The sequence below is a fragment of the Uloborus diversus genome, chromosome 2, assembly GCF_026930045.1.
Source record: "Uloborus diversus isolate 005 chromosome 2, Udiv.v.3.1, whole genome shotgun sequence".
Lineage (NCBI taxonomy): Eukaryota > Metazoa > Arthropoda > Arachnida > Araneae > Uloboridae > Uloborus > Uloborus diversus.
The window spans coordinates 184,669,660-184,690,853 of NC_072732.1; the positions used below are offsets into that span (position 1 = coordinate 184,669,660).

Consider the following 21,194-nt stretch of genomic DNA (forward strand, 5'->3'; position numbering starts at 1 on the left):
CCTTTTTGAAGTCGGTTAAAAAGTAATAGAATATTAATCAAGCAAATTCACCAAAAAATTATCACAAAATACCCAAAAATTGAGTCAGAATTTCAAAAACTCATTACAGCCGCCATCTTGGATTGATGATGTCATACAGGCCGTCTGACACAAATTCAAGCAAAACACCCGGTGAGGCACAGTTACACAGGCCTTAAGGAACATAATAGAATTGGTCTCACAATTTCCTCACGAAATTTTGTACGGAATGTAACATGCCCCTCTACTATACCTTACGAGGTCTGCGGGTACGCAGATCCGGGTTTGAAGAGCTCCCTTTCTCCCAACATCATAAATTCTTATCTAAAACAGCATTTTTAGAGCTTAAATATTAAAAGTATACCTTAAGAAAGTTCCTAATCTCGGCTCAAGGAAGTGTTCAATCGCCCCACACTTGTATCCACGGCCTGATTTACCTATGAGCTCATGAAGCACCACCTTATGGTCCCCAAAAATGACCAATAGAAACTTGTCTAAAATATGGCATTCATTTGTTTGTTATGGTGTTTAACATCAAATGTGATTTATAAAATGTATAGCGTATGGCTTTTAACATTAAAACAGCTATTTTTTGCATGTACTATACCCTTTAGCATATGCAATTAGAAAAAAAGGTGTGCGGTTGAAACACTACAGCACTCTTGTCAAATGCACTGCTCAAGGTGCTTCATGCAGGTGCTCCTGGCTTAGTGTCCTAACATTTCTAAATTGGGCCCTGCTTGTATCCACCCTTGCAAAGGTGAAATTTTTGTTTCAATAATTTTCCCCACTAGTAAAAGCACTTTCTTTTTACATTCTTATGAACTAATGTTGAGAGCGCACATAATTTAAAAAAAAAATCTCCGTTCCCAAATCCTTTTTCGATTAAAGTTTTGTCTATTCTTGTAAATAATAACTTGTAGGAATTGAGTAATACTACATACTGTCATGTTTTAATTGATTATGTCTCCCCTTTTTCATTTAAATAATGGTTTTCCATGAAAAATCTTCTTAGTAAAATTAATTGAATGAAATAAAATTGTAACAAGCAATATTTTTCACATATAGGAAAAATTCCACACTTTCTCTATATTATAAAAATGTAGCCAGGTCGGCCTAACGGGTAGCCAGGATGGGCTGTTCTTGGAAAAACAAGACTAGAGATAAGAACAGGAAGGCAAAACAAAAAAGAAACAGAATACTTTACCTGCTGCGGTAAATCAAACAGGATCAGTTCTTCGGTGAGCAGGAACATGAGAGCATGGACTACTGATCTGGGCATATCCTCCTCAACCTTTTTCATGATTCTGAGAGATGCTTCTAGCTCTTGGTAGTGTTCCTGCCTTTGTTGCATCACTGAATCATGGCTCTCGATGTTAACAGGGAGCACTCCTGTCAACATAAAAACAGAGTTTCAACATTTCAAATTGTACTTGACTTTCAAGTCTGTATTTTTTTTTATATACCAGAAGTATTTTGCTTCCTCAGAAACATTAAAACTATATTTTAAATCTCAACTGCAATCAGTGGCGTGCGCACAGTGTTGACCAGGGGTACCGCAATACCCCCATTAGCTCCAAAAAAAAAAAAAAAAATTAAAATCTCAGAGCACTAAAATGTTTTGCTGTAAGGTGCAGGCTGCTGAAATGAGACTGAGGTGGCTGTGGCTCCCTGGCAAGGAAGCTGCTCCTAACCAGTTTCTACATCACACATTCAGACTTTATCATTTCTTCTTCAAGTTTGGGCATTTCAGCTATGTTACATTAGTTTTAAAAAAATGTTTTCATTAAATTGCTGCAGAGAGGAAGAACTTATGTTTTGCAAAATCAAGTTAGGTTCAAAATTAGAATTTTAGCTCTTTTTGACACCCTTCAAATGGATTTTTACCCCCTTTTACATGAATGAAGTACATAACATTTTAACATTTAGTAAAAAATATCAAGGAATATCATGCTTTTCATGAAAGAATAATGAAGGGTCTCATGTAAAAATTTAAGGAGCTCAGTGGCGTAATATTGCATCAAGTGTCACTGGGTGAACTTTAAGGATGGTGCAATCCTCCTATACCCTTTCATAGAAATTCATTAATGAAATAGCATAAGCTATTCATTATGAAACATTAGAACCTAATCGTAAGTAAAATATTCCTGCAGAAGTAGGGGTTCCAAGGATTTCTCCCCTGGAAAACAATCGAAATTGTAGTTTTAAAAACGCAATACTAGACGATATTTGATAATGGGAGGAGAGGTTCGGATTCCTTTCCCCGACAAAATTTGCAATTGAATTTCTAAAAGCCCAATTATAGATTATACCTTCTAATATTCTAGAAATTCTAGAGAGAGGGGGCTACAGTTTGTTCTTCCCCAGCAATATTAAAAATTATCATTCAAAAAACAGTTTCAGACAATTTCAGGTGATGTTAGAGCGAGGAGAGATTTAAAGCTCTTTCTGAAAACTTTTCGAAATTGGAGCTCCAAAAATGTTATTTAGGCAAACCTTCATTAGGGGAGGAATTTTCGGGAACTGTCACACAGAATACTTACGACATTGAAGTAAAGTTTAAGATGACCTTGAATGGTTTTGGTGAGAGAAAAGGGACCCCTCCTGTCGCTTCAAAAACGCAGGTTTAGTCAATCTTTTGTAATATTTCTGGGTGGAGTTTGCTCTCCTTTTAATTTGTAACATATATTGCATCTTGTTTAAATAATGTTTCAATACAATTCTTTTCCCATTTGAGAGTTAAAATGCCAAAGCATCCCTAACTCATCCCAGATATGCCACTGCAGTGTAGAAGTATAGAGAAGACTCAGGAAATGCAACATATATACTTTGTTTTCCAACGGTGTAGGGAACATTATGGATTGGTTCTTTTTTTTCCTTCAGTTCTACTGTTGCTGATCTTCTTTAAAAAAATCATTAAAATAATCAACTTTAAATTCATAATATTTTTTTGAAATAATCTTGGTAAATTACAGCCCCTCTTCCTGTTGCATCCTTGGCGAGAGCCTCTCATGTATCACGGTGCAACATTAATCTAAAATGTTAAAAGTAATTTTACCGAGATCACAAACGCTCGAATTTCAAACAAACAAAAATATCAGGCTGGAAATTGAAAATTTAACCTACTACTAAAATCTAAAGCACAAAAATAGTTTTAGGAAAGAAAAATTCGAAGAGAGGTTTCCACAATATTTTTATCAATAATTGAAAAATAAAAATGAATGTTGGGACATAACAAAGAAAGGGAAGGGAGAGAAATTCCCGAAACTTATCCCTTTATTTTACGTTACCAAAGGTAGCCTAGAAAAGTTTTTTTGATACTTTGACTTTGAAAGAAATCTGAGAGAGTTTCCAAAAGCCCCATCCTTTCCACTGTCTTCATCAGAAATGGCTTATAATTATATATTTAGGAAAACTCCCTCTTCATCATTAATTTCGTTTTCAGGGACCTCAATTTGTAAAATTTTGCGCAGATCCCCAAGCTACTCCTCAACTTAATTTCTAAAAAAAGTCTAAAAGTTCTATTTTAAAGCTTCAATTTTGAAAAATTCTTTGAGGGAGCGCATCCAAACTCCTTAGATAACATCATTGGATAAGATCATTTACAATTGCATTTCTGGAATTTAAATTTTGGAAAATACCGAACGGTTCTGGCTACTGACATTTCCAAAGATCCTCTTAAAACTGCATTTTAAAAGCTAACTTCGGAAATTTTCCAGGAGAGTGTCCCTCTCTCTCCAACATTGTTGAAGATCGCCTTAAACATCGTTTTAAGGCAGTGCGCACACTGAAGTGACATGTGTCTGAGACCAAATGCCACTGTCTCTAGGGGCAGGGTCACGCATTAGACAACTTCACTTTTGCGCGCACATCAAGAAGCGTCTGATGTTCTTAAATGTCACAAATAGCAATTACGTATGTTCTTCCATTTATTCTAGCATTGAACAGCTAGAAATAAGGGGAAAACATTTATTTAAAATGCAACATTAACTAAAATGTAAAAAAATGATAAAAACTTGGCTCATTTGGAAAAATAATTGATCTCATTCTAAGCTTAGGCTGTGAAGTACAAATAAATCTGTACCCTTTGGAAATTTATAAATAAACATTTACAAGACTAGAAAAATTTTAAATTGTGTATTACAAGAAATGTTACATGAATATTTTAATGTTGGAAATTAACTGAAGAATTAAAATTATATCTTTTTACATTAAATTGATTTAAAATAACTATTTAAAGATAACTTGCTCATTTTTTACTTTCCCCTTCTGAAAATGCTTGGATATTATCAGGGTTGGATTTAGGACGTCAAAAACTGATATTTGACTTGACTTGACAACAGGGTCTGAAAATATCATGATATTTTCCAAAATGTCGAAAATGTCATACATTTTGATCAGTGCCGGCTGTATCTTAATTTTTTTCAAGCATGGGCAAAATCATGAAACTGCCGCGCTTATTTACCTTTTTTTTCCAGTTTTATATTGAATATCTATAACCCTCCCCCGCAGGAATAGGGTAAATTTGTTGCCCCTACAAATTGCTGCCCGGGACAAAGGATAGCCCCCCCCCCAGATCAGGCAATGATTCTGATATCAATCATATAGTTTGATATATCCAACATTTTCGATTAAAACAAACTGAATTATTTAAACAGTAACAGCATGCTCAAATCACTGTTGCCGATTTTCTATTATTTTATATCATATTTAATGGCATAATAATGTATGGGCAATTCCACGGGGAAACATTTTCTGACATTTTTTAGAGTAAAACTGTAAGTATTTTTGTAAAGTTCAATGAAAAACATGCGTTGAGCTAACAATCTTTTCTCCTGGATTATTGTATCTTTTAACCTGTATTTAATGGTCTAATAAAATTCCTGAAATTGATTTGGTTGATTTTTAAGAATTTGTTAAAAACACAATAATTGACTGATATTTTAAAAAGTACCATGTCAGTCAGTTACCATACATTTAATAATTTTTTAAAAATCATCAAAAATGTATTTCAATAATTCTATCATTATCTTTAAATTCTACTTAAAAAATACAATAATCGAGGAGAAAAGATCGTTAGCTCAACACATATTTTGCATTGATGTTGCAAAATACAGTTTTGCTTTAAAAATGTGAGTCAGTTACCCAAGGAATTGCTCATATCATATTATATACAAATTGCTGAAAAAAAATTTAAATTATTTCAAATAATCATACATACCAGTAATAAATGAATCAGATTAATAAAACTAGCTTTTTTGGCAGCAAATATCGTAGTTCCAAAAAGAAATATCAAAAATATCAGATACCATAATATTTTTAAAAATAAATATCAGATATATATCAGCGAATTTATTCGAATGATCATTAAGTGTGTGATTATGCAAAACTTCATCATGTTTTTAACAGACTATTATTGACTTTGTATTCCTTAGCAACCGCCATATTTGAAGACAAGGGTGAAACACATGTTCTAAAATAGAGCTACTTGCTATTCAGAGGGCAGACAAGAAACACGGGGAAGACAGGATGAATTTTTCGAGGACGCTCCGATTTGTGCACAAGAGGGAGAAATAACTGGTTTCTCCTTGCGCTATTGTGAAGACATTTTGGTCTCAGACACATGTCTGCTCCAGGGTCGTGCTAAGGGGGTGGCAAACTGTGCGGCCGCACAGGGCCGCTAAACTATTTTGAAGTTAAGGGGCGCTAAAATATTGTGAAACAATATCTTCTTTCTAGTGGTACAAACAAAAAGAAGATGCAATGGGACAAACTTGAGCTACAGCACATTAAAAATAGGCTATTTTTCACAGAATAATTTTGACAGCCACTTTGGATGCCAATATCTTTTAGAAAATCAATGTTTATGCTCTGCATCTAAAATCCATTAAAAGCAAGTATATTGTCAATAGAATTTACAAAGTAAGAGCTTTTGAATCATTTTTGTTCAAAATTTATGACCTTCTAAAATCCAGAAAAAAGTTTCTCCACTGTGTTTTTCTCGCGACTTTCCATGCATGCTACACAAAAATTAATGAACTCAAATTCATAAAAATACTAGAACGTACTGACAACCAAAACTACTTTGGTTGTCAGTACGTTCTTTGAGCTCCTAAAATTTCAGGTTTTCATTGTGATAAAATTTCACGTAATCTGAACTAGAACACGGCAATTCGTTACGACAGACAGAATTTAAAATTCCTTCTTATATCCTTATTCGAAAGAACACCATCGAAGAAAAAACTTATTTTGAAAGGGAAAAAATCTGTTCTTTCTAATGGTACAGTAAAACCACTCCTAATAGACACCCCTCTATTGTGGACAAAAAAAATTGTCCTGTTAGTGTAGAGGGTTTTTACTGTATTAACGAAAAGAAGATGTGAGGCAACAAACTTGAGCTACAATGCTTTAAATAAATGCAATTTTTTACTTGAACGGTTTTGATAGTCACTTTGGATGACAATATCTTTTAGAAAATAGATATTTAAGCTCTGAAACTGTAACCCATTAAAAACAAGTATTTTTACAATGTAATCATGAAGTACAAGCCTTTGAATTCCTTTTTTTTTTCAAATTTTATGATAACCTAAAATCTAAGGAAAAAAATTCCCTTCTGCGCTTTTTCACAAGTTTACACGGGTGCTATAAAAAATCTAATGAGCTTGAATTTCCAAAAATTATTGAATGTATTAACAGCTAATTGTACTTAAAGCTCCAAAAATTTCAGGCTTCCAGTGTGATAAAATTTTCTATAAACTTAGTCTAAACTTGTCAAACAAAAAGCTAATCTGCTATTTTGGATCACATTTTTCGGAGATCCTAGATCCTCATGATTTGGATCTAGGAAGTTGAAAATTTGTACAGGTTAGTTTCAAAGGCATCTCTACACCTCTATAAAATTTCATTCATATCGGTGATGGTCTAATGGGGACCCCTAGGTAACTTGACATTGAATGACTCTATATTTGCTAGTATTAAAAATAAGTGAAAAAGCTGAAAAAGGTCAAAATTTTTCATTCTTTTTCCGAACATTGTTCTGAAGTTAGATTTCAATTTCGCATTTCATACCTCCCCCACCCCCCTGACTGTAAACAACGCAGTTTGGATACCAGTCTTTTTTTCATCAATTACATCTATTTCAGATTCTAAAAATTTTTTTTGCAACCATATTTTATGTCATATTTTTTCGCATTAATTTTGTAATTACTTATAAATATCTCGAACTAAATTATAAAGCTGGGTGACACACTACAGTGGGTTATGTTTCGAGAGAGAATAAATAACAAAAATGATTATTTATCGACTATTAAAACAAATTTCGCACAGGGCCGCTAAAACTCAAAGCACACCCCTGGTCTGCTCAATGTGGACGCTGCCTAAGTTCTTCGATCAATTTTGAAAAGTTCCCAAAGGAGGGCCCCCGAATTTTTCTCCACCACATCATCGAAGTTTATCTGAAATTGCATTGTTAGAGCTACAAGTACAAGTTCTAAATTACTTTTTTAGGACTTCAAATTCGAAAATTTCTCAGGGAACCCCCCCCCTCCCATTTTGAGTGAATCTTATTCTTACAATTAGGTTCATATCTCTAATATTTGGATTTAGTTTTACTCCCTGTCACCATTTCAAATCAAAAGCTAAAACCTCTCTTTATATTTAAGATGCTTTTTGAAAAAATTCAGATGGCACTGATTTCATACACTCGCCTAATTTTTTGACCTCACTCCTATCCTGTACTCCTTTCCTAGTAATTATCTACCCCCCAGGCTCCCTGGTATAATTAGTGGTGCCCCCCAATAGCAAGGGTGCACCCCCCCCCATAAATATCACAGAGACCCCCTCCCCAAATCAACAGCCCCCTTAAAACACCCCTCCCCTAAAAATTTCAATGGTGCAGTCTGCGTCATGACCCCCTACGTGGGCACCTCTGGTATAGTGGTAACCCCATTACTGAAGCACTGCGCACGCCCCTGACTGCAATAACTTCCAAAATTGGTATCACATGAATCTTTAAGAATTCAACACCTTTGATGGTGGTAAGGGTCGATTTCAATTCATCTACTTAGTATAAAATACTTCTGGAACAAAAGCCTGTACTAAAGGTCAAGACTAGGAAATTTTATGAATGGCCAGCCAGTGGCGGCTTGTGGCTTAATTTGGTGGGTGGGCCCGCTCTTATCAGGGGCGCCCTGATGGAGGTCATTGTGGCCTCCCAAAAGTTTCTTTATTTAGCAAATTCGGAGTTCATATAGCTTTTCAGACCTAATTTATCTTCTAACTATGTTTTAGTATGTGTCCATGCTTTATTTATATCATTCGGTAAAATTCGGAGTTTCATTTTGTGAATTGAGAACTCAACCACTCTCCTCCCATCCCAAAAAAGGTCGGGTTGCCTCAGACAATTGTATAAAGTTTTCACAAGAAAAAGGAAAACAGATAAAATTAAGAGAACTAAGGTGGGCGTGCGAAATAATAAGGCAATGAAGACCAATAAGAACTCAACCCCAGGGCCGCGCCAAGCCTGATTGGCGCGTCGTGCAAATGTCTTTTGAGCGCCTTTATGCTCAGGCGTTCGAGGAAAATATAGTTAACATTTGGTGGGAGGTTTTGTAGACAAATACAAAATTGTATAAAGTACGTTTGGCATTTAGTTCACAAAAAAAAGCGTGAATATTTAATTTCGTAATATGGTGTACGTTTTTACTCCATATCTCGAAATTATTTTGAGTTCAGCAGCTCCTTTGATACGCTAATGCGTTTTGGAAGAAGAAAATATTTTCATATCTAAGTTAAAGTCACTTTGAATATCTATCTAATCTCTAAGTGATGAATAATTAATAAAATTTTTATGCCTGTCAAAACATGGCAACAGGAGCAGTGGCGCAACTAAATAATAGGTTTAAGGGGCACAAATTGAAAAAAAAATCTTTTTATAAGAGGGGTCCGAGGATTCTCCCCGGAAAAATTTTGAAAGTTGTGGTTTGAAAAACGCAATTTTAGACTGTCTTTGGTGGTGTTATGGGGGGAAAATATACAAGGCGATCTGCGGAAATTTATAGAAGTTGAAGCCTTAAAACATGATTTTATAGGTCATATCTATAGACATTAAAATAAGGAATAGAACTCTGAGATTCTACCCGATCGTTTTTTTCTTCGAAAAATAGATAGAAATCAATTTCCCTTTTCTCCCCACCAATTTTTCGAAATTGAACAAAAACGCAATTAAAGACAACTTTGAATATTTTTACAAGAAAGGAATTCTGGAGGTCCCCCCTGAAATTTTTTTCAAAATTAAAGTCCTAAAAACCTAAGCAGTATTCTATGATATTAGGAGAAGTGGTTCAGCGGCTAATCTAACTTAGGTTTTTCAAAAGACTTATGAAAAATTTAATTTTTGATGATATTTCAGGAAGGAGATTTTGAGGCCCCTTTGCCCGAATATTTTTTGAAAATGAAGTCTTAAAAACGTGATTGTAAGACCATATTTGATAACATTAGAGCCGGCAATCTTTCGAAATTGAAGCACTAAAAACGCAATTTAAGTGATTTTCGAACGGAGTTTCAAGCGATGTTGTTTCGGATTCGGGAGCCTTCTCGAAATTTTGTGAAATTGAAGATCTGGAAATGAAATTTGAGATGATCCATAATTCTTTTAGCGAAGGGCTGGGGGGGGGGGGGGGCGATTCGGCAGAGTAGCATTTTGAAATTTTTCTCATTTTCATGCGAACTGGGAAAAAGAAAAGAAATAGGACTTAGGGGGAGTAGCTGACCAATTTGTGGATATTAAAGTTTTACTCTAACATTATTATTTTTTCTTTATTAAAATCAAGTTGTTGAATGCATTCCCCCCCCCCCCTTCAGAAGTAAATATTTTTGGAAAACATTCAAATAAGCATTCGGGAGGGGAGGTGGCACGGGTGGTGCAACCAAAGGGGTGTCCTCTGGACCCTAACCTCCCTCTGGTTGCGTCACGGAATAGGAGGTGACTGACTATATTTCTGAATTAAAGGATAATATTGCAGAGGATATTCCGCCCTTTAAAATCTGAAACTGAAACTTGCCGTTAAAACGAATACTTCTAACTTATGAAATCGTTAAAAAGGCATTGAATTTAATGTCTAAAACAAACACATTGTCTTGTCACAAAGCTCTTTCTTTAATTTAATACACAAATAGCTGAAGAAAAAGGGGATGGAGGAATTGAGTAATATGGTCAAGTCGTTACTTTTTGGAACTAAAAGTTAATCTAAATTATTGTCAAAAAAAATGCATATTATGCACAAGTAAATAATATGCTAATGTGCGTATCATATTTTTTAATGTATGATAACATGATGCAGTGGAATTACCAGGGAAGTAGTTAAAAATCACAAAAAGACAGATTGCACAAATAACGTATTCACCGCAAAAACAAAAATGGGGAATAGCAAATCTCTTCTTCTTTATGAACGATATTCACAAAAATATTTCTGAGCACATGAATTGTTTTGCTGATGATGTCAAAGTTATGGGGACTGTAGAAAATGAAGAACAAGCAAATCAGCTGCAAGAGGATCTAGATCATATTACGGAGTGGGCTGATAAATGGGGTATGGCTGTTAATGTTGGGAAATGTCAAGTGCTACATTTAGGGCATGGAAATAAGTGTACAAGTTATTATTTGCAAGGTTCAGTCATTAGTCAGGCAGACAAAGTTACTGATCTGGGGGTCTAATAAGTCAGGATTTAAAGTTTAGCCAACAGTGCAGCATTGCTAGCAACAAAGCCAATAAGATGCTTGGGTTTATCAATAGATCTATTTCAAATAAATCTAAAGAAGTTCTTCTGCCCTTATATAGAAGTTTGGTAAGACCCCATTTGGAGTATGCTGTTCAGTTTTGGTCTCCTTATCTTAAGAAAGACATTAATGTATTGGAAAGGGTTCAAAGGCGGGCTACAAGGCTAATAAGTGGACTTTCCCACTTAGATTATGATTCCAGGCTTAGAAGGCTAAAAATGTACAGTCTTGAGCAAAGAAGAGACTGAGGGGACATGATTCAGCTGTTTAAATTTATTAAAACGAAAGATGTTACGGGGCTAAAGTTTAGCACTGTGAACAGGACAAGGGGTCATTGTTTTAAGCTATTTAAATCTCAGGCTGACATGGATATTGGGAAAAATTATTATTTTAGCAGGGTAGTGGAACCTTGGAACAGCTTACCGGAAGAGGTGGTAATGAGCAAAGGAGTAGACAGTTTTAAGAGGGCCATTGATCTTCACTGGGGATTGTAAATTGACTAGGACCAGTCTAGCTGGGCCCAGAGCCTGTTGCTGGTCGTCACTTTTGTATTTGTATTTGTATTCTTGCGCTGCTTCGTGTGCAAAAACTTGTGAAAATATAGACACACCGAAATAACATTCGTAGCTCCACATATGAAGAAAAATGCGATGTATGCATTAATCAGCATCACGTGTTTTAAGTGTAAAAAATTGCGCTTTTGAATAGCATATTCAGACACAACAAGGTATTTTTCCCCCTTATAGAAAGGCAGCAAGGAGGATTGTCTGTTTTAATGAGCAGTATAATTTCACAGGTACTTTAATAGAAAAATACTGGTTTTGGAACTTGGTTACTTGGTTTACTTTAATAGAAAAATGAAAAGTTCAAATTTTTTTTTTTTGAATGGAGATTTTTTCTCTCATTGGAAGCATTTTTGATTGGTAGAGCTCGGCCCCTTTTTGGCTCTGGCGCCGTCGTGCCCCACACGACCTTGCAAATAGGGACGGCGTGGCCCTTCTCACCCCCCCCTCTTTTTTCCCATACAGAATAGCAACAATTAGATTGTGACTGGGATTATGCAGCAGCATTAACTTTCACTTTAACATGTTTCGTTATTATATGAGGTAGTGGAGAAGCAAAAGGATGTAATTGGACATTTTCAAGTTTTGAGTGAAATGCGTTTAAAAATAACTTCCTAGGTAGGCTTTCATAGATGTTTTTTTCTAAATCATGCTGTAGAGCAGCACCTACCAGGGCTACTAGTGCTATCTCTTGCTCTAAGACATAGGAGAGGTGGAACAAATCTGATATACCCCCCTCTTGGCGACTTTTTCCTGTTGGCGCCAAAAAAGCGTCGCCAAGAAAACTATGTATGACGTCATATGTCATACATCGTTCTTAGCGATGCTTTTTTAGCGCCAACAGGAAAATTTCAAATTATGTCATTAATTATTTAATGAAATTAATGCATTAATTTTTTTCCGTTGTTTCTCCGGGATACGAGCCCTCGGTCTCATAGTACTTTCGTAATGAGACCTCGGCTCGCCGGCCCTGCCTCGGTCTCATTACGAAAGTACTATGAGACCTCGGGCTCGCCAGGACCTCGCTGCCGCTCGGTCCGTTATCCCTCCAACTCTTAATATACATCACAGTCGGATATAAGTCACAGATCTCCTCCGTTCAGTATACAATAAAGTCACAGATTTTATGTGAAATTAACACCATTTTTGTGCTACAAAAATGCCAACCAGACCAAAATACAAACTACCAGAAACACACTAAAAACACAATAATTCAAAATATGTTCACTTACCTTTTTTACTTTTCTTTTACTTCCTCACGTGAGGCAGTGCACATATGTTCCGCTCTTAGGGAAATTATCCCATTTTTTATTATCATTACTTTACAAAAATATTTAAATTATGTTTGTTTTGACAAAAAAAATTCCAAAAAAAACAACCTTTTTTTTTACTTGTATTTTGTACTCCACCCAATTAATTTCGCGAATTATTTCCAAAAACTTTACAAACATATCCTCATTTTTGTATTCACAATTTTTTTTGTATAAATAATAAGCTAAATAAAATTTAAAATCCCCTATTCTATTATATGTTGGTAGAGTACTTTTAACGTGTCTCCATGTGGATTCAATTGTGTTAGTGTGACATTTAGTTTCTGGATCTACAAAATTAAGTTTATGGTTGACTGTTAAATGCTCATACCCCTCCTCCCCCAATGTATCATATGCCCTCCAACAATCGGAGTGCACCGTCGTGCCTGGTAGTATCCACTGCTTAATTGCCAAAAATAGAGTTTCCCTACCCCTATCCCCGATTATATTTTCTTTTCCCAAATTTAGATTCATCAACTTCAATAACTTTCCCAACCCCCCCTATTTGTTCGGATTTTAATTCAATGTAATTTAATATTTCTTCATTAATATAATTTCGCCAATCGGCTAAAGTTTGTGATGAAAAAAAATATTGACTTTCAATATCAGCAGTTTTGGTCCCAATTAAAATCTCATATGTTATCAAAAAAATCTCCTCTATTTTCAACTTGCTAGAACTAAACCATGACCCACTCCTGATCGTTGCTTCTTTTCCACAAACAACACCCCCAATAACCTTTCTACAAAAAAAAATTAACCCATCTGAACATTTTTTAGTTTTTTTAATTTTCATAACAGAATTACATCTAGAACATAACATTTCATTCTTAAGTAAACCAATTTCCCTTAAAAATTCTAAAAAAACCTCTTTATTTTCAATTAGTTTAAATATAAAAAATCTATTTAGGACTCCGGTACGTCCAAACGTTGGACGACCTGACGAAAAAGAAAAAGAAGATTCATTCAAAAATTTCAATTGATACTTTTGGACAACATCACAAACCGAACTCATAATTAAAATAGAAAATTCAACTAAATTAACATTAAAAAACAACAAGAAAAAGAATACTCTAAAATAAAGTTTGGATTGAAACTTTATTTTAGAGTATTCAACTTAAAATCTCCCTAAGAGCGGAACATATGAGCACCTACCTCCTACCACACAGACACGTGCAAAAAGAGACTTCGAGAAACTACTTTCCAGCGTTCAAGTTGCAAAACCAGGGTTGCCAAGTTATCGCCTTATTGGCGATTTTTGTATCGAGCGAAAAATTAAAATCTCGCCAAGAGGGGGGCATATCAGAGGAGAGCCGGAGAGGTTCACCTACCATTTGTACAGGTTATCTCCAAATTTTTAATTTTGCCACTTACATCCCTTTGCTTCTCACTGCCTCATATATATCAAATTACGAAAATGGTAACTAATTTTTCTAGAAACAGTTTACTTAATTACTAATATATTCTTTTTATAAGAAATTTAAATTACTTTTAATTCTCATTGTGTAATAATTTAGGCTTGCTAAACATTAGAATACGCTAGCGTAGAAAAGGCATTATAATAAGGCCAACACGGTTAAGACTTATTACTTTAACCAAATATCATAGCTTATAAGAAAATTGAAAAAATCTCACGCAATGAAGATTATTTTAGGTACAGCTTTTAATTCAAAAATTTAAAGTCTTATTATATTAGCAGGACACTGAAAACCAACTGAACCTAAATTCAAACTGAAACTTAAAAAATGGCAAACGCCTTTTCAAAAATAAAATATCTATTCAGAAATTTCGAGAATGCGCTCTAAGTTCTATAAAGAAAAATAAAAAAATTAAAATGGACATCCCATGCAATGAAAAGAGTGGGAACCCAAAATATTGTAAACCCCAGTACTTCATACTAACAGCTGTTTTAAGATTAAAGAAAAGGAAAAAATGGATTAAATCAAGAGAGAGAGAGAGAGAAAGAGAAAGCGATGAGAGAACTTTTCCTTTTCCCGTGGGGTGGGCTTCGAAAATTCTGCCCATCGCTTCACTGAAATTTTGTATAAGCGACGCGAGACGAGACACATTTCTCCCATTGCTTCTACTATTGCTATTGGATGAAGATATTTTTCAAAGGGGCAGGAAGGGAGCCAGCCCATGGCCCATACGCATCGTTCGGGGTGATGTCGCTTGCCGCTTTCGTCACTTTGATTTAATGCTCGCAGTTGGTTAAGTTGTGGGCCGCCGTTAAAAGGGCCTAAAGAATCATGCTTAAAGCGTGTCGCTATTTGATAGAAAAGGAACACTTTTTTCTTATATTAGCGATTAGCAGAGTGCTAGAAATTTAAAATCAGTTTCATGCCCTGATTTTATTTAAAACTAAAGCATAAAAAACATTTTTAAATAATCTAATTAGGCACTATTTTGTTGGGTGGGCTCGGCCCACCTGGCCCATAGTGACGAGCCGCCACTGTGGCCAGCTGCCACTAGACTTGTAGACTGAGTGGCAACTGGTTTCGCAGAGTTACACTCAAACCTGCCTCGAAAATTTTCAACTTCCCTTCATTTATAGCATAAGTTGAATTTTATTCAACTTATGCTCAACCTTTCCAATCTCAAATTTCACCTTACACTATGGTTGTTGAATTTTATCCCTATCTTACTTAATAGTAGAACTTGGAAACTTAAAGCGTAATACACACTAAGCATATATTTTAATCTCTCATGCACAGCTTTGAATGAACAGTCTGCCTTAAAGTTGAAATATGTATAAGCTAAAAGAAACAACTTATCATACAGTAAATATAGTTATTAAAATTAACAAAACAAAATATAATTAAGTTTGGTAATAGTTCATTCAGAAAAAAAAAAAACTTTTCACTATCAAGAGCACAGTTTTTTTTTTTTTTTTTTTAGAGTTTGGCTGAAGTTACTTACGGGAAGGAATTAATCTAGAATATTATGTCACAGAACTACTACGTTAAGTACAAATTAATACAAAAGGAAAACAAACCTAACAGAACTTTCCAGACATATTCACGATACATGGATGGAAGCGTTACTCGAACACAAAATTTTGATAGTTTCTCTTTGTCGATAGGTTTTTCATTGAGTAAAATTTCTAACGATTTCTTTTCTTCAACTCCTCGAAACCCGACTTTATCATAGTAGGAAGAGCGAAAGTTCCGCACTTTTTCTCCCATTTCATTGTTCGAACATAAAAACTAAGAAAAAAACATTAAATCATCAAGATATTTGACATGAATACAAATATGTGTATCATTTTTATATGCATATATGGCACTGCATTTCTTCATTTAGCTAAAATTACTTAAACTATAATTGAAAAAAAGGAAGACAAACAGCAGACGACATGATGAAAGAAAAAGAAGGAGCGTGTGCCTTTACATTTCCAGATTCTGTATTCAAATTTTTGTTTTATTTAAAAGAAAATTGAGAGATTTTACAAAAAACATAAAAAGCATACTTTATTCCGTTTTTTTTCTACACTGATCTCAAAATCAATATTTATTTCATCTTTCTTAAATGTACTGTCACTGTTTGCTACTCTGGTGGTGAACTTGAAAACTAATTAAACTGCCACAGAAATGTAACTTCTTCTGAATATATAATCTCTTCATGGATAACATTACATACATTTCTCGTTTCGGAAACTGTTAAAAGTCCACTGATTGTAGAGTAGTGACCGGTGGTTTCAGTGAATTTATTACTCATTAAAAGGTCCAGAAATGATGTGGTAATATTCAAATTTCACAACTGGATTTGCCACTGAATGCTTCATGATACATTCTCATTCTCTTTTTGCTGGTTTTGTACTTCAAGGTGCATAACGAGGAGGAGTTTCTTGTAATATTTTAAGGGTATGTTTATTTTTATTTTTTTAATTATCTGCTTTTTAGTCTTTCTGTTTTATAAGAGAAATTCAAGTTTTGAAAACCAGACATAAAAGTTCTCAATGTAATGAAAGGTTTTATTATTTGCTTGAAGTAGTTTTCAATTTCGTTTCCTGCTCAATTTTTCAACGTCTGCTGTCGGCTTATCTCTTTATCTTTTCATCAACAATTTGATAATATGTTTGATAATTTAATGAATTTCCAGGCTGTTTTATTTTGTTTAAAATTTTACTCCTTCTTTCTATAATGCCGAAGTGATTATGTTTATAAGTAAATAAACATGAAAAAACATTCTAACTTTTATGAGCTTCCCCGTCTGGCCGTGTGTGTAGACATATCCATTCAAATTTCTTTGTTTTGATTTAAAAGTGAGTTTTATATATTTGTTTTTGCGCATGTTTATACGAGTTTGAAATCTTGTTTAAAAATCTTCGTATGAGCCCAGAATATTTTGTAGATCTGTCATACACCTGTTCCAGTGTATGAAAGCAATTGGCAAAATTTTACGACAAGCAAAAAAAAAAAAAAACAGTAAACTTCAAATATGAATCTTATTTTTTGTCTTAACAAATTACTCAATGTTCTACTCAATGTTCGAAAATAATTTTCCGGTTTTCAGAGATATTGAATATGATTTGTACAAATATGAAACGCACAAAACGTTTACTGTCATAGTACAGAAGGGGTCTTGAAGTCTATTCAGCACACAAAAATAGTTGCCCTTCTTGCATGGTCAATGCATTGGTTGAAAGTTTGATTTAAAGAGGATTTTTGTCAGTCGCTCCATAATGAAAGTTTCTCTCTTAAAAGAGAAGAAAGTGCTTTCATTACTTTCTAAAAAATTGTTAATCGGGTAAATGAGGTAGTATATTTAATGTAGTTGAACTCTGTTCGGAATTCGCAAATTCATGAATTTGTTTTTATTAGAGATACATTTGTTTAAACAATAAAAAACTAAAATTATGAGAAAATATTTTCATTACCTAGAGATGGGAATGGTCCGGAAACCCACCCTGGAAGTTTTGGGGAAGAACCTGAGGGGAGAGGGGCTGAAAGGGTGTACTTCCATCTGAAAAAAATCGAAAATTTAGAAATTTCTACAAAATTTAGTCAAGCTTCTTCATAGTTTCCGAAAATTTCACACCGTCTTCAGAAAATCTTTCTTCAGTCCACTATCACCCCTGACCTTCATTTCAATGGATGATGCTTAGTAGCAGCATTTGAAAATATCAAAAATATTCGATATTTTGATATATATTGGCTATTTTGATATATATCAGATATTTTGATCTGTACTTATCTGATATTTTCAATTAGCACAAACTTAAGTCTTCAAAATAGTAAATGCATCCTCAAATCACTCTTTGTTTTCTTCAATATGTAGACTTAAAATTAAGGTTTCTTTCATTATTTATGTATGATATTTCATTTTACATTTCTATCAATTTTAATGGAGTTAATTTAGCAGTAACTGTTTTACTCATTTTTCTTCTGTTAGCTTTTACGGTCAAATGATTCATAAATAAATAATATATACATTATTCGGTGCACAGTCATAAGACATTCTCTTTTTTTTCTGAACAATGTTTAATACTTAACTAGGTACTTGTAGTATTGATTAATATTTATATTCGGTAAATTACCGCTCATTAGCCAGGGCTAAAGCAAAAATACGTGAAATACACCGCCAGCTCAGTCATTTCCAGCCGAGGACTGCAGTTTCGTGCTAATTAGCACTCATCAGCCCGGCATAGGAAAGTGACTGAGCTGCTAATTCTATATTAGCTACCAGTTTGTTTCGCACTCTTGACTTCCTTAAGAGGTTTTCCATCTCCAGCTCAGTCACTTTCCTATGCCGGGCTGATGAATGCTAATAAGCATGAAACTGCAGTCCTCGGCTGGAAATGACTGAGCTGGCGGTGTATTTCACGTATTTCTGCTTTAGCCCTGGCTAATGGGCGGTAATTTACTGAATATACCTTGCCTCGTGTTCAATCTTTGAGTTGAACCGAACCATTGTTTCGTTCACTCGTCTGGTCTGCTTATTCTATATTAGCTACCAGTTTGTTTCGCACTCTTGGCTTCCTTAAGAGGTTTTCCATCTCCAGCTCAGTCACTTTCCTATGCCGGGCTGAGGAGTGCTAATAAGCACGAAACTGCAGTCCTCGGCTGGAAATGACTGAGCTGGCGGTGTATTTCACGTATTGATTAATATTGTTACTAGAGATGTACCGAGTACTCAGTAACTACTCAGTACTCGGCCTACTCGGCACTCGGCCAAATTTTGATCAGATACTCGGGCAATACCGAGTAGTTGCAAAAAATTAAATATATTAAAATTTACAAAAAAGCTCAAGCATATATAATTTTCTGCAACCATTTACAATTCAAATTTAAATTTTGAGATTAATGAAGTTTGAAATACTTCAATGGAATAAATCTTGGTTCGAATGCCTCGAAAGTTAATAAAACTTTTTTGTTAAAAATTGTGCAAATGTGGAATTTTTGCTACAAACTAAAATTAGTTATAAGATATATAAAAATACCTTAGCTTTAAAAATAAAAGGAAATAAAACAACGTTAGAAGCACAGTGCAGGATCACTGCAGACACGTGTTTTGGCGTTATGAGGAATTTCTTTTTCAATGCACAAAATGTGAGCTGGTTGATTTAAAGGCATCCGGCAAAAGTCGAATTTTTTGTCGTATGCCTTTACATTCTTTAGTTCACATGTTATGCACTGAAAAGACGATCCTTGTAACACAGAAAAATGTGTCTGCAGTGTTCCTGCACATTTGTTTTTTTGCTTTTAAAAATTATTTATGTTTAGCGAACTAGACCTATAATGAATAAATTTGTATAATTTGTTTTAATTCCAACTTGATAAGTCATACCTTTTATTTATTCCTTTTTAATTTGAAAAATATTATTTTTGCAAAATTTTGTAGTTAAATTTCAGCAGGAATTTAGCTTAAAAACTATTATATGGACAAGGAGGGTCTATACTACTATTTCAATAAGTTCAAAATTCATCGGTGTGTGTCGGTGGTCCTTCTTTCAACATAATTGGTACTGGGAAACTCGGCCGAGTAGTGAAAGGCCGAGTTACTCGGTAACTCGGTACTCGGCTGAGTAGTAAAAGGCCGAGTACTCGGTACTCGGCTACTCGGCCAAAGTGCTACTCGGTATGTCTCTAATTGTTACATTACTAGTGATGTAAAAAACCCGGGTATTTATTTTTAGGGGTAAATACCCAGGGTATAAACTCGGGTAAATACCCAAAATGGATATTTACATGGATATTTATTTCAAAAATTTATATTCAACTGAAATACTTTTCTGTATGTATTCCATTATGTACATAACCAACCATATACAAAACAATCATTTTTTGCCCAAAAATTGTATTTTGATCACATATTTAAAGAATTATTGTGTGAAACAACTTAGCAATCTAATATGATATTCACATTAAATGTGTTGGATATGCCTAATCAATGTTGATAGCCAAATTTCAGATATAAAAAGCCATTCTACATGAAGTAAAAAGCAGGGTTGGTAAGATTTTGGACACTACAGTAAAAACCCTGGTTTTTACCGCCCTGTCCAAAACCCTTCTGTCCGAAAGTGTCCAAAACTATATTTTTAGAAAAATTGCATTCTGTGAGAAAGCATCAAAAACAGAATAAAATGTGTCAAAGTTATGTTTTATACTGAACATTCATTCAATGGAGAACATTCAACTTATTTATGCAGCTGATTTTAATCTAGTTACATAGAAGTTGAATCTTGATCAAAATTTCAATTTTCCTTGCATTAGTTTTTTTTTTTTTTTGATAATAGCAACCAAATTTCCCTATGTTTATGCATGTGTGCAAATGAAAGCAGGGTTAGCAAGTTTATCATCCTGTCCATAGCCCTTGTGTTCAAAAGTATCCAAAACTATTTCTTGAGAAACTATATTTTATGAGAAAATATCAAAAACAAAACAAAATGTGTCAAAATTATTATTTTTTTTGACTATTTAATATATTTATTCAATGTAAACATTCAAGTATAAATATGCATGTAGTTCATTTATGCAGCTCTGATTTTGATCCAATTATGTAGAAATTAAATTCTTCATTAAAAATTTGTATGCATGAATTTTTTCCCCCATAAACCAAATCTCGACATTTATGTATGTGTGCAAAAGAAAGTTTTCAAAATATAGTGCAATAATTGACTTAAATGCAATAAGTTACAATATTTTGTTGTTTCAGAATGTATTAAAAAATATGAACTAAAAAAAAAAAAGAATAACACTAAGTTTTACAATATAAGTGTTTAATCATCAATGTCTTGTACTTTAATCCATGATTTAAAAAATAATTTCCATTAGAACATTATGTAAAACTTTTTGCAAAAATCATATAAAAAATTAAGCTTTTTTTTTCGCCTAAATATTGCACATTTAATAACATTCCTTTCAATTATAAATGGAACTGAAATTAGTTCTCTTGGTAGTGTTGTGAATTTCCTCTCATAACTCTACCAGGTGTTACATAAGAAAGTTTTTATGTATTAGTTATTGCCAATTTTTTTAAGTAAAATATTTTTTAAAATAACATTTTGGGAAAAAATATTATAAAAAA

General features: G+C 34.0%; 2 protein-coding genes across 2 annotated transcripts in view; one reads left to right on the forward strand and one right to left on the reverse strand.

The window, feature by feature from the left end:
- LOC129217552 (TBC1 domain family member 7-like) overlaps window positions 1–16,032 on the reverse strand; it is a 63,526-nt gene extending 47,494 nt beyond the window's left edge. The window contains exons 1-2 of the mRNA XM_054851877.1: window positions 15,661–16,032; window positions 1,226–1,410 (exon numbers count right to left, since the gene is read on the reverse strand). Coding sequence (XP_054707852.1) covers window positions 1,226–1,410; window positions 15,661–15,850 — 375 coding nt within the window. The 5' untranslated portion in view covers window positions 15,851–16,032. The remainder of the gene's footprint in view (window positions 1–1,225; window positions 1,411–15,660) is intronic.
- A 248-nt stretch (window positions 16,033–16,280) lies between these two features.
- The window catches only part of LOC129216203 (dual specificity testis-specific protein kinase 2-like), a 115,749-nt gene continuing 110,835 nt past the window's right edge, over window positions 16,281–21,194 (forward strand). Inside the window, exon 1 of the mRNA XM_054850389.1 lies at window positions 16,281–16,528. The gene's annotated coding sequence lies outside the window, so the exon portion shown is untranslated. The remainder of the gene's footprint in view (window positions 16,529–21,194) is intronic.